The following is a 14,282-nucleotide window of genomic DNA, read 5'->3' on the forward strand; positions in this document are numbered from 1 at the left end:
TCCTTCAACTAAACATTGGTATGAACGTAAAAAGAAGGTCCATATTTAAAGCGGGTTATTTTATCTGAAAGAAAAGAATGGTTTTCCTCCCTGTTAACAATAGCCTTTCTCCATGGGCCATGGTTATCTTTTGTCTCATGGATTTCTGAATTTTCTGTTTTTTACTAGTGGGTAGGTGGGCTATTGTTTGGTTTGCCAGGTTTTAATTTTGTGTTCTATCCCAACCATGTGGCCTTTGAAGGTTGTCCCTCGTATTGTTAATGGTCCTACTGTTTTCAAAATTAATGACTTCACAACTTTTTCAAAGCAGATTGATCAATCTCCTTAAGTTTGGTGCAATTGAGTTACCACCCTTGGCAAAAAACCAAGGGGAGAGAACCGCGTCGTGGTCCTCTATTGCCGAGCTGCCTGAACTGCTTTGTGTGCCCTAGATACAACAAGGTGGTGAAAAGACTGCCTTACCCCTGCCCGAGTGCCTTTCCCGAGTGGGTTAAGACGGTCTTTTCCACCTTGTTGTGTGTGGATGGGTTGGACGGAAGTAGGGGCAGCTCGAAAGTAGAGGATCTAGATCCGGAGAGCCTATTTCCATGGCTTGCAGATAGGATTCTTAACATCTGAGTGAATTAGGGGATGACATAAACTCCTTTGACAATGTCATTCTCTATGGATTATTAGAATAGCCAACATGGTTGTCAGATTATTTTCCATTTAAAAAGAGTGTTACAATTGCTTATGCACAATGGATAATGGAATAAGAACTCGATCGAAACCTGTCGAAACCACCGAGTTAACTTGCTTTTGCAATTTTTCGAGATGATTTGAAGGATGATTTTAAAAAATCCAGGGTTTCGATCAAAATGCAATGGTTTCGACATGTTTCGACCAAATTTTGGTAGTTTCGACCTGAATACGTATATAAGTATCACTTATCCCCCGAACTTGTAAAAACCTAACTGGAAACTAGGACAAACATTTATATATTCTAGAAACTAGCCCAGACACTTATTTATGCCTAATATCGTTTAATATTTTATTTATTTAATATATTATTCATAAACAAGCAATTACTCCCTATTTGAATCTAATAAAAATAGTTAAAAAATCAAATTCCAAAAGGATAAAAAGGCAACCCCCCAGTTCAAGAACAAAAACTGGATTTTCGGCGGTAGGTGAAATTTTCAACTTTTTAATGTTGTGGTTTTTCTCAAATCTAAAAACTTCATAAATTTTAATATAATAAAGTTAAAAATCAAAAGTGTGGTAAAATATTCATTTGTTTTGATGTCTAAAAAAATATTTTCATTCAGAGCGATTTTAAACAGCATTCGTGCATACCAAATTAAGTTTGACCAAAATCTGATTTTTATTGAAGGAGTTATGTTCCACTCAAACCTTATTTGATACCATGTCCAAGAACAATATACAATATCAAACTTGGATCAAAATCACAAGTATTATTTTTAGTGTTCTCTATGTGAAACTAATGCATGGATTGGGTTTAAAATGTCAAAAATAGGCAGCACAAAAAGAATCAATTCAAAAAATAACTTGTGGGCCCCAAAACCAAGGTTCGAATTAGCTTGGGGAAAGTCCCAGGTTTCAACCAAGATATGGTCGAAACCGAGACGAACTCGGTTTCATTATCATCTATTGATGCATGGATTGGGTAATGCAAATTTTTTTTTTGTGGATCTCACATGTTTTCTTTTTTATTCATAGGTAATAATCTACCAAAGATCATGATTTTAAGAGCGAACATCTTCCTCCATCTAATACCTTCATCTATTTTGTAGATCAATCCCTTTCTCTTTTTTGTTTTTTTGGACAATTTCTTAGATCTATAAGATAAAAACGGAAATTACAAGATAAGTAGGTTTCAAATTTGTTTTACAACCACTACTTATCCATTTTGAAAATATTTACTCGATCCCCAAACTTGGTTAGTACTCATGCCACAGAAGAATAAAATAAAAAAAAATTTCTAAAATTACCCCAAAAATATGTTTTAAACAACAATGAGAAAATAGAAGGAAGGGGCGCACAATTTTCTTTACCTGTTTTTTTTTTTTTTAGTTATTTTTTATTGTTTTTCTCATTCGTTTTTTTTTTTTTTTACGGAGTTTCCTTCCACCCACGTTTTGAGATTAAATATGTGAAATATTTTTATTCGAAAAGATATCCTCAATCGGATGTAGAAGTGAAAATTGAGAGGGTCAGAAATGTCATAGATTTTCTCTTGAAATATTACTAGATGCATGGGTCGACTCATAGTGTTAAACTCATGCCCAAAACCTGGTTTAAAGCTCGGTCCTGACTGGTCTGATTTGAACTTGTGTAGAATCGACGACGGAATACGCCAGAGACTTGTGGGCAATGATACTCAAGCCATCTCACAAGGTCATCGACTGTAGGTCAGGGGAAGTCGTCGAGGATAGATTCATCGACAGAGATAGGGGGAAGTTTGTCGACAAAGGAGTATTCCTAACACCCTCCGCAAGTGGACCTACAAGGCCCGTATCGGTTCCCTCCGCTACTCTACAATGACTGGGGGTAAGTCACTATTCATATATTTCATGCTTGGGCATGATTAGTAATCTATAATCATCAAATTGGGCTTGGGACTATAGAAACCTTCAATTTAGAAATAGAATTGGACTATGGGCCTGAATGAGTTAAAAAGCCCAATGACTTAAACTAGGACCTTAGGTTAGTGTCTAACCAAACAACCCCTAGCCATTTAGACCTAAAGACCTAAACACAACCAAACATGCCCTAGCTCCAAGGTGAGGTAAATAGGGAATAAAGCAAATCACTATTCACTTCTCATTCCAAAAACCCTAAATCGATTTGAGAAGAGGAAAGAAGAAGGAGAAGAAGAAGAAGAAGAAGAGAAGGGGAAGGAGGAGAAAGCACTTATCCCAACTCATCCTACCTTGGTGAGCACTTCCATTCTCTTGCCTCTCTTTCTCCCTCCTTGCTTATTTATGTTTTGGACTTAGAATGCTTGACCTTTAATGGAGCTTACTAACTTATGTGCATGTGCAGATGTGCTTGTGTACATGTACCTGTGCAGATGTGCCAGTGCCTTCCCGAGGACACAGGCACATGCATTCCACCCTGACTGGAGGATGCACACCTGCCTGTGTATATGTACCTGTGTCTTCCCGAGGACATAGGCACATGGAAGCCTGCTAGACAGGCAGATGCACTTCTGGGTTGTATCAGCCTGTCAGCCTGTCTGATGCTGAGTTCCAAATCCCATTTTGGTTTTGAATCCCTTAGTTCTTAGCTCAAAGGAATCATACCTAATGGCTTCATATGGTCTCCTAGTCATGAGGAACACCTCTATTTAGGGTTTAATGGGTCTTAATCACTTGATTCTATGAACTCTAGGGTTTTGATGGATTCTTTAACACATCAAGGGAAGATGAGTATGTGGAGATGAACATAGAGGCATAAGGACTCATTCAAGTCCACAAATGAGGCTTAGTACCTCACCAAAAGAGAACCATTTGTGAATCTTCAAAGAAGACCTTTAATCTCTTGTTCTAAACCTAGGGTTTCACCATAAATGAGTTTGCTTGTGATTCAAAAGGGGGATGAAGGTTTCATGGGTTCACTTAACCTTACATTAATGGCATCAATGTATCCCATAATGACACAGGCACATGTACACAGTCAGATGTGCATCTACCGGTTTGTAATTGTGACATGTGCCTGTGTCCTGTTTTGTACTTATGTACGATTGATGGTTTCCTCCCTTTCTGGGGACCTATGTATCAATTATTTACTTGTTTTGGTGTGTATCTAGGGCACCCCAAGCACGGGGGTCGTACCACATTTTAGAACGCCAAATTACTTATCGTAAAATCAAACCGAAACTCAAGGTGAGGATATTGGATACCCCGACCTATCTTGGATTGTTATGCCTTGTTGTGTGATTGTCGTATAAGTGCTTCTTTGTTTAATGGTTGAGATAGTTTGATAGAAATGCTTGCATGTTGATGAGATTGAATGAGAAAATGGTTGTGTAATGAGAATGAGAATGCGAATGTGATTGAATGGTGAGATTGGCATGTGTGATAAGAATAAACATGGTTATATGTGTTGAGAATGAATATGACTATGTATGTGAGAATGGATGTGGTTTTATGTTGAACGGGAATGGTTAATGGTTATGAAATGTGTGAGAATGATGGGATCTAAGTGCCGTAGTGTGCGCCGGACTTGCGATCGATAACTAAATTGTGATTGAATGTGTACGTGTAAGCTAGAGGGGGCGAAAGGATAGTAAGCCAGGGTGGAGGGACTATGGACTCGACCTCTGGCCTACACGTGTTCATACCCTCTTAGGCATTAGATGTTGTTGGTTAGGTTGATACCCTACCCAGTGCTACAACCCTTGCCAACAGGGGTTTACGTATTGGATAATCCCCCATGGGAAAACCAGCGATTCCGGTTGAGGACTGGGTTCCGATGTAGGACCAGAACCGTGGCAGTGGGATTAACTTTGAGGGGTTTACTGGGTAAACCAGCGATTCCGGTTGAGGTATTGGGATCAGTGAGTCCGATCGAGAACCGGTACCGGTAAGTTTCCTGCGCAACTCGGGTTTAACATCGCCGGATAGGCCATCCAGGTGTGAGTGATGGAGGGCCGGGGATGCTACCTAAGGTGTTGCAATAGCACTATACCTGACCTAGAATTAGATGTTAGATGAACATTATTTAATGCATTCATGCGTCATGATATCTGCCATCCATGCATATTGTAACCATTTGCATGATTCGATTTACTCATTGGGCTCAGTGGAGCTCAGTCCTCGTGGAAACCTCTTTTTAGATGTTGATGCAGATGTAGTGGAGCCAGGTGGCTCAGAGTATGTGGCCCCTAAGGGCGACAATGGTGAGGACTGGTGGACCCCTAAGGAAGGGGGCATGGACCAGACTACTACTGCGAGATGTGCTACTAAGGAGAGTAGCATTGTTGGATACTGGGTCGATGGCCGCATTTTGATGTTTTATATTTTGCTACAATGATATCTTACTACTTATTATTTTAATTCCCGTCATGAGAGATGTATTATCTAAATAATATGTAATACATAAGTCCAGATGGGAAAGGATCGATAATTGTTATGTCTTGTTGTGATGGAATGATAACCTTGAATAAACTGCCACAATTAATGTATTTATGTTATCACATAGTTTCCGCTACTCTGAATATGATTATATATATTTCCTCTTGTCTTTTGATTTATCACTTGTGGTGTGGATGAGTTAGCTTAAATACTGCATTAGTGATCCTGGTGGGTGTGTGGACTGTATTTGTACGCTCCGATCATGGATTCTGGTGGTACAGGAATCAGGGTGTGACACATAGTACAACAAGAGTTGATTCAACAACCACTTCTGATGATGCATCAATAGATGATAATGAATTTTCAGATGTGGAATTTTTTTCATGCAGTAGAAGAGGAGTGTTCCCATGTTGGATTTGAGTTGGACAAATATTTGTTGGAAGGTATTCAGAAGGATGACACCCTTATTTTTGACATCTTGAATTGGTGGAAGATCATAATTTAAGATTTGTGATTCTAAGTAAGATGGCTAAGGATATTTTGAAAGGTTGTTACTTGATTCGATCTTCTCAAGGTCAATTAATTCAACATCAACAGAAACAGGTGTCTGTCATAGCCAATCTTGTGTACATACCAATGTATCTACTATCTTAGGTGTCAAAGAGCTACAAAACTGATATAGAATCCTACTGTCAATGCTAAAAGTAGACTCTGAAATAACAATTGAGACAAGAATTGCCAAAACTGATCTAGAATCCTACCACCATTCTTAATAATGCATTTTGAAACCCGATTCTTCTCTTTTTTAGAATGCATTTTAAACCTAGAATCTATTCCAAGAATACATACCTAAACCTTAACCTCACTGTTCAAGAAAAGAAAGTTTGGGGTGGGTGGGTGGGTTGGGGGGGGGGGGTGGTGAGCGGAAAATTATCGCCCCCAGTACTGGGGGAGGTCAAGTGCTCATCATGCTGTTGGGGCACCGCCCATGTGTGCACAGTGGGCCCCACCATGCACACATGGGTGGTGCCCAACCGCACGATGGCACTTGACCGCCCCTGGTACTGGGGGCGATAAAGATCCGGGGGTGAGTGGCCTGGAAAGTTAAAACAGTTAGGTAGAGAGGGTTACAGCATAACATGCAAAGATACTATAATGGGTTTTTTTTTGTTGGTAAGATACTATAAAGATACTATAAAGAAAGATACTATAAAGTTGAAAAGAGAATCATCCACTAGGAAATTGAAATGGCTGCCACCAATACTTTTAAGTTGCTTGAGCCTAAGCCATTCATGACAGGTAGATCGAGGAGCAGCAATTGTGGTCCCAAGTCCCAAATCCATCTTTCGTTTCACATGGCAAAGAGAATACTTATGCGTGGAGCTTATGGTGGTGAGTTGGGTAGATGGAATCCTTGCATGCATATATGCATGCATGTTTCAATATACAACACATAAAAGTTATCATAAACTTTCTAGATCCCATTCCTTTCCCTTTATTTTACACGGTTGTTCTGTTTTTTATTAATTCGAAGAAAATTATAGGGATAATTTCTTAGATCCATAAAATAAGTAAATTACACGTCACCCCTGGTTTTCAAACGAAATTCAGATCACCCCGTGATTTTTGAAAAAACTTAAATCACCTTTTGGTTTAAACCCTAATATGACAAATTAGTCCCTACCGATAGTTTTATGTTGTTAAGTGATGATGTCAGCCAGTTAAATAAATTTAAATTCCTAAACTACCATTGACCAATGTTGAAGATGAAGGAAGGGTAGAATTGTAAATTTAATTCTAATGTTTTAGTGCAAGGGTAAAATAGTCCTTTCACACCAATAAGGAACAGCAGACTAACACTGTTACTGTAGAGGGGATGATTTGAGTTTTTTCAAAAACCAAGGGATGATCTGAGTTTCATTTGAAAACTAGGGGATGACGTGTAATTAACCCATTATATTATAAAATAAGTACGTTTGATTTTGTTTTACACTATTTTGTCTTGTAAACCTACTTGTCTAGTGATTCTTTTTCTTATCACTCTCAAACGCCATGAAGAGAAAGCATCAAACCAGTAGGAATCTCTTACAAAAACTTGCATGTTATTTAAAGATCGAGTTTTCCTTCACCCAAACATGGGACTTAATTTTCAATAGGGGGAGTAATGATGAAATCACAATGGTGGTGAAGAAATTCTATGAGTGAATAAAACTTTCCTCTATGTTAAATAGTCATTTTTTTTATCAAAATTTGACTATGCTTTGATGTGATTGATATAATGCTTGCTTGTATGATGAAATTTGAACATTCATTTTTACTAGACTATTTAGAAGAAGCATAATAATCCATTTCATAAGGTAAAAGAGAAGGATACATGGATATAGCAAGCTAATAAATAGTTAAGGAGGACAACAACTTGATACAATACCACAAAGCTTCATACGTAAACTAAGTGCCTTAAAAGAGAGCATATGCTTTTAATATGGTATCAGAACCGCAGCAACCATTTAAGACATAACTTGATAAGGTCTGATCAACCGAGCAAGAGTACCGTTAAGGTGGAGGGACATAATTTCGTTCGTCGATCCCATCAACTTGCCACCGATGAAGATCGCGGGCACAGGTGTGCTGCAACCCATCCTCACGAGTGCCCTCTCCATTTCTTTTCCTTCAGGGTCATGGTCGAGCTCGTGAACCATGGGGTTCACACAAAGTTCATGGAAAAGAGTCTTGACGGTGTAGCACATGCAACATGAACTCTTACTGAATATCACAACTCCCTTCTCTGAGGCCAACCTCATTACCTTCTCCATCTTCTTTTGAACTTTTGGAGTAGTTTGATATCTCAAACTCAATTTTGGAATGTAACTAAGCTTTTGAAAATGGTGGAAGATAGAGAGAGCTCTTGAGGGTAGCTAGAGAAATTTCTTGGATTTGTATTTGAGCTCTAGCTTGAGTTGGGAGGTGGCTAGAGAGCTCTATTTATAGGGATAGGGAAGGGTTGGACTACTACTACTACTTAGACTACTTAGACTACTTATTTCACTCAAAGGAGAATGAGAATGTACTTTAAAGGATATTTGCCTAAAAGAATCTCAAATAAAGTTTTCTCAATTCTCCCATAGAATGTTGGAAGTGGAACCCCAACAACCCAAGTTGCAAAACATACCTTTTTATGGTTCTTGCTTAGACAGGCACACACAGGCCAATAAGCCCTCCACAGGAACTACTGATTTGGAATCTGTGTTGTCCTAGTAGAATTATAATAGAGGCATGAGAAGATTCCTACCCTATGCATGGAACCATATACTAGGGGTCCTATGGTCTCAGATCTTCAGGGTTCCCTACTTGACCCTCTAATGAACAATTTTAATCTTCTTTTGAGGGAAGGTCAGAAATTCGACAGAGAATAATACTAGAAAGCCAAAAGTCTAATGAACAATTTTAATCTTCTTTTGAGGGAAGGTCAGAAATTCGACAGAGAATAATACTAGAAAGCCAAAAGGTAATACGTACGTGTTTAGTATTGTAACCATTTGTTTGCCTTTCGTCATTGTTAATACTTTTAACGGATAGATAGATAGATAGATACCGTGGAAGACAAAGACGAAGACCGAAATGATTCTTTCGAATCATAAAAATAGATGGATCAAATTTATCTTGTGATTTTTGAAAGGGGTGCTATTCTCTGTGCCACAGCCCAGCCTGCGCCCAGGCACATGGGGGTGGGCACAATGACCACCCTGCCCCCTGCACAGGTTGCCCATGTGCCTAGGCGCAACCTGCGCTACAGCACAGAGAAAATTCTCTCTTTTTGAAAACACCACCTTTCATTGTTACATGGATAATTACCCTTTATTAGAATATAAAAATTCTATAAGTATTAACAAAAACATAAATTCATGGGGGAGAAGGAGAGGGAGGTTTTCCTAGACAATCACCCTGAAGGAGGCAATCTTGTAACCCAAAATATCTGTCACATGGTAAGTTGGCGATGGCTGAAATTTTGTGGATTAGTGGGCCCAACGTCCTTTGTTTGTATGTTTAGTTAGGTTAGATAGTAATTGGCCATGTGACAAAATAAAATTTTAAATTTTATTTTTTGCTAAAGATCAGAAAATGAATTTTATTACTATAATAAAATCAAAAAAAGAAATACACCATTGAACTACTAATCTACCTTTGGCTTAGCCATCAACAGAGAAGTGTAGTCCAATAAAAAAAACCAAAGTTACGAGAACCTATATCCGAGTCTTAGAAGAGCATTCTAGTTAATATCATCAATTATGACAGAAGGGGGATTATCCCAATCTCTAGAAGTCGAAGTAACTGCTGCATGTTTCACAAGCCTGTCCACGACGCAGTTAACCTCCCAGAAACAGTGAGTAACAAACCAAGAGATGCTATCCAGGTACGATTTATAATGCCACCATCTCCGTTGATAAATCCACGGGATATGCTGAATTTTAATGCAAATCATCACTGATTGAGAATCACATTCAACCCAGAGCTTTCTCACATTCAGAGATATTGCATGTTGGATTCCTGTGAAAAAAACATCGAACTCTGAAAAAAATTATTGTCACTCCTATTAAATTTGCAAAGGTTCGAAATTTCAACAGGAAAATAAAAATCTTAAAGAATGATTTAAAAGCACAGATAGATGAAATTACGATAATAAAATGCCACCACTTGGAACAATCTATGATTGAATTTTAGTCTGAAATTTCATAGGTTACTAATCCACCATTCGATTATATATCTTTAGATATAGTAACCATATGATTCATGCTTTATACTCTAGAGCTCTATTGAATGGTTGTAAGTTCTTAGGTATTATTATACATAGAAAAAAAAACTGTAGTTGAATCATTTGGGCTATGTTTGGAAGCCGAGAAAAGAAAAGAAAAAATTCAAAAAAATTTAAATTTGAATTTGAGGAGAGAGAGATAGACACATAAATCAATCATTTTATCATCATGATTTTTTTTTTGTCTTTTTTGTTTTTTCTTTTCTTGGCTACCAAACATAGCCTTGAGTACATTTATTATCATTCAAAAAGATGATTTGTTAGGCAATGTTTGGAATGCATTTTTGGAATAGATTCAGTATCTAGAACACACTTTGAAACCCGATTCTTTTATATTAATTTTCTCTCTTGATGATAAATTCTAGATCCGGCCAGAATCAATCCCAAGAATACATACCAAACATAGCCTTTGTGTTCTAATCAATCTGTTAGATGGAATCCACCTAACAGTAACTTATGATATATAATTCTATAATTCTCACAAGACACATGACCAATTGTGCATTTGTGCCCCAGTCATGGTTTGAGGTATCGGATCGGATCGGATCGGCCGATTTTGGCCGGATTGGATTGGTATCAGCTGAGACCGATCTCGATACCGATCCGATCCAGCTGTACAGATAGGGGTAAAAATATATAAAAAAAAGCTGTTTTTTTAATAAGAAAATAGGAACAAAAATGTCATATTTGTTCGAGTTTGGGCGATCCAATCCAATCGAGCCGATACCGAAATCACGAACCATGGCCCCAGCCCCTGGCTTGGAGAGTTAAACAGTTTTAACTTTTAAGTAGGGGGTGTTACAGGAATTTAGCTTGTCTCCAGGGAGGCGTGCGCCCAGGGTGCTACCAAAGGGCATCCACCGGTTAAATTGTGTCACACACTTCTCGATATACATCTAGGGATATGTGCGATACAACCCAATAGCTAGCAGCACCCTGGGCGTTCCCTGCTCCCTAGAGACGATCCTGATCCGTGAGGGCCAAGAAACTCCCATAAAGGATGAGAGAGAATCTTCTCTAACCTTGAAAACCTGATTTGGCTTCCACTAATTAATACTTTGAAGTTGCCCATATCCCAAACTCCCCAAATCCATGTCACGTATGCGTGGAGCTTAGTGTGGTATAGATAGATGGAATCGTTCCATGCTAGCTAACTTCAACTAATTAATATAAACACAGAAAGGGTTCCATGCATGTGTCAATACAACACACAAACGTTATCTTAAAGTTTCAAGATCCCATTCCTTTCCCTCCATTTTACACCTTCTTCTTCTCTGTCTCTCTCAAAAAAAAATAATTTTTTGAATTAAAAAAAATGAAGAAGAATATTAGGGCAAAAGATTTGCATGATGAGTTGATGACGGCGAACGAATTTGGACACCAAGAAACATAAACGGTGGGTCCCACATAATTCTCTTTTCTAAAAACCTATTTTTTTACGGATTAGTTACCTTTCGCTTCTTCCATGTTTGCATGTGCGGGCGTCATAAGGATCCCTTGCTTGAAATATTATAGAACTTATCAGAAAGTATGGACTAGTATGGTCTGATGTCAATGGATATTCAAAAATTCATATTCGATCTGTATTTGTATCCATTTAAGTGAAGTCGAATCTGTTCAAAATTAATCGGATACGAATATGATAATTCCCTTATCCGATTCATTTAGCAATCTGACAGTAATAAAATGTCTGAAATATATCTTTGCGTTCGCCTACCTGATTAAGTTACATTATTGGATTTTGTTTTCTTATTTTTATAATTTTATCAGTTAAGATAATGTGATTCTTTTTCTAGATTTTTCTATTGGTTTTTATATATTGTTTTATGCACTATGATACATGGAATCACATATCTAACAAAATGAATACAAGATAAAATCGAAAGTATAAAAACATAAGAAAATCAAAGACTAAAAAGAGTAGAAGAAAGGGTAAGTTGTTGAATTCTCAAGTCTCAACCCTAGCTCTCACCAACAAAATGGTAAAGATGTCAACGGATAGTCAAAAATTTGTATCCAATCCGCGCGTTTATATCCATTTAGGAGAACCCATATTTAAAAAAATAATACTATCTGAAAATTATCCGAATCCGTCCGAATATAATCGGATACGAATATGATAATTCCACTATTTGATCGAATTCGATCCATTTAAATCCTTAGGTATGGTATCGATCTCTGACAAAAGTTTACATGTTATGTAAGGACTGAGTTTTTCACCCAATCATTCATGGGTTTTGACACTTAGATAAGACTTTTAATTTTAAAATAATCAAAAAGACATTTCGGACCTTCATCAATAGGGGGAGTACGTAATGATGAAATCACAATGGTGGGTGAATAAAACTTTCGCCTATGTTAAATAGTCATTTTTATCAAAATTTAGCTATGCTTTGTATTCTTCAATCATGATGTTAACTGGGATGTTCAAATGAGACCCATATACAGATTTTGTTGAGTTTTATTTCTCCTTTACTTGATTCGCTTATTTGTTTAGGGTCATGCCGAAGGTGGAATAGTAGATCAACGGTGTTTATCTTTTACAAATATACTTTTGTTGAGCTTTACCAAAAAAAAAATTGAACATTCTTGTTCCTCTTTATATGAGTAAATATCCAAGAAGAGACGTAATAATCCATTTCATAAAGAGAAAGAGAAGAATACATGGATGTAACAAGCTAATAAATAGCCAAGGAGAACAACTACTTGGTACAATAAAGGGCTTCATAGGTAAAATAGTGCCTAAGGAGAGGACACATGCTTTTAATATGGTATCAGAGCAACAACCATTTAGGATATGACTTGATATGGTCTGATCAATGGAACAAGTGTGCCACCAAGGTGTAGGGACATAACTTCATTTGTTGATCCCACCAATGTACCACCGATGAAGACTGCTGGCACACCTGTGCTGCAACCCATCCTCATAAGTGCCCTCTCCATTTCCATTCCTTCGGGGTCCTGGTCGAGCTCATGAACCATGAGATTCACACAAAGTTCATGGAAAAGAATCTTGACCGAGTAGCACATGCAACATGAGCTCTTACTAAACATCACAACTCCTTTCTCTGAGGCCAATCTCATCACCTTCTCCATCTTCCTTTGAACTTTAGGATGAGTAGTTTGATTTTTCAAACTCAAGCTTGAATTGTGACTAAGCTTTTGAAAATGTTGGAAGCTAGAGAGCTTTAAAAGGCTGAGTTTGGAACTTGAGTTTGGAAGAGGCTAGAGAGCTCTATTTATAGATATTGGGATGGGGAAAGGGTGGATTACTACTTGACTAGTACTTATTTCATTGGAAGATCATTCAAAAGGATTAAGGAGAATGAGAAAGTACTTTATAAGGATATTCCCATAACATTACCAAAGAAAAATTCTTTCTCAATTCTCCTTCGGAAATGGAACTGCACCAGCCCAACTTACGAAATATACCTTTTATGGTTCCTACAAGACAGAGCACACCTCCACAGGAACCACTAAATTGTAATCTGTGTAGTCCTACAAGAATGATGACAAAGATTCCTACCCTACCCATAATGGTAGGGTCCAAGGGTCTAAGATCTTGTGGGTCCCACTTGACCATCTCAAGAACAATCCGTCATCTTCTTTTAGAGGGAAAGTGGGATTGTGGGATGGGTTTCAATCATCCGAAAGAATATAATTGATTGGAAGAGAATTTGTCAGTGAATAATACATGAAAGTCAAATGGTAATACGTGTGAAGTATTGTAACCATTTGTTTGCCTTTCTTCTTTTTTTTTTTTAAATAACAAAAAAAATATCCTACTGAGGACCCATCAGCCCGAAAGGGTTGCTCGGTTGGCATCCAAGCTCCAAAAGAAGAGGGCGGCAGGAATGAGAAGGTGGTGGAATGAGGAAATAAAGATGTCTAACATCCAATTGGGTAAGGGGAGAGTCGAACTAGAGCTTTGAAATTTTAATGAAAAAATAAAACTCCTAAAGAATGATTTAAAAGAATAAATAGATTCCAATGCATAGAACAATATATGATTAAATTAAAGTATAAAATTTGACATGTGATTAATCCCCTATTTTCTAGATATCTAACAGTTGGAATTGCCACAAGTGCCTTCCATGTGGCATGACTAAACTTTTAGTCTAGATTATTTCTTTAACATCCATCCGATTATATATCTTTATATGATTCATGCATTATTTCCCAGAGCTCTATTGAATGGTTGATACTTCTTGGGTATTAAATAGATTTAAAAAACGTGGTTGAATCATATGAGTAAGTTTATTATTGTTCAAAAAGATGATTTGTTAGGTTGTGTTTGGTATCCATTCTCAAAATAGATTCTGGGTTAGAACGTATTTTGGAACCTGATTCTTCTCTATTATCTTTTTTCAGAATATAGGTCTCGACCTATAATT

General features: G+C 37.5%; 2 protein-coding genes across 2 annotated transcripts; both read right to left on the reverse strand.

Annotated features, from left to right (window-relative positions):
• Positions 1–7,585: 7,585 nt before the first annotated feature.
• LOC122659672 (glutaredoxin-C13-like) lies at positions 7,586–7,947 on the reverse strand. Its single transcript, XM_043854772.1, has one exon. The coding sequence runs from the start codon at positions 7,889–7,891 to the stop codon at positions 7,586–7,588; it is 306 nt and encodes a 101-aa protein (XP_043710707.1). The 5' UTR covers positions 7,892–7,947.
• A 4,582-nt stretch (positions 7,948–12,529) lies between these two features.
• LOC122659671 (glutaredoxin-C13-like) lies at positions 12,530–13,009 on the reverse strand. Its single transcript, XM_043854771.1, has one exon. It carries the CDS (start codon positions 12,982–12,984, stop codon positions 12,679–12,681), a length of 306 nt encoding a protein of 101 aa, XP_043710706.1. The 5' UTR covers positions 12,985–13,009; the 3' UTR covers positions 12,530–12,678.
• Positions 13,010–14,282: the final 1,273 nt, after the last annotated feature.

This window comes from Telopea speciosissima, chromosome 4, assembly GCF_018873765.1.
Source record: "Telopea speciosissima isolate NSW1024214 ecotype Mountain lineage chromosome 4, Tspe_v1, whole genome shotgun sequence".
NCBI lineage: Eukaryota > Viridiplantae > Streptophyta > Magnoliopsida > Proteales > Proteaceae > Telopea > Telopea speciosissima.

Excerpts from the sequence above, each read along its gene's own strand:
- LOC122659672 (XM_043854772.1), bottom strand. The coding sequence starts at position 7,891 with ATGGAGAAGGTAATGAGGTTGGCCTCAGAGAAGGGAGTTGTGATATTC.
- LOC122659671 (XM_043854771.1), bottom strand. The coding sequence starts at position 12,984 with ATGGAGAAGGTGATGAGATTGGCCTCAGAGAAAGGAGTTGTGATGTTT.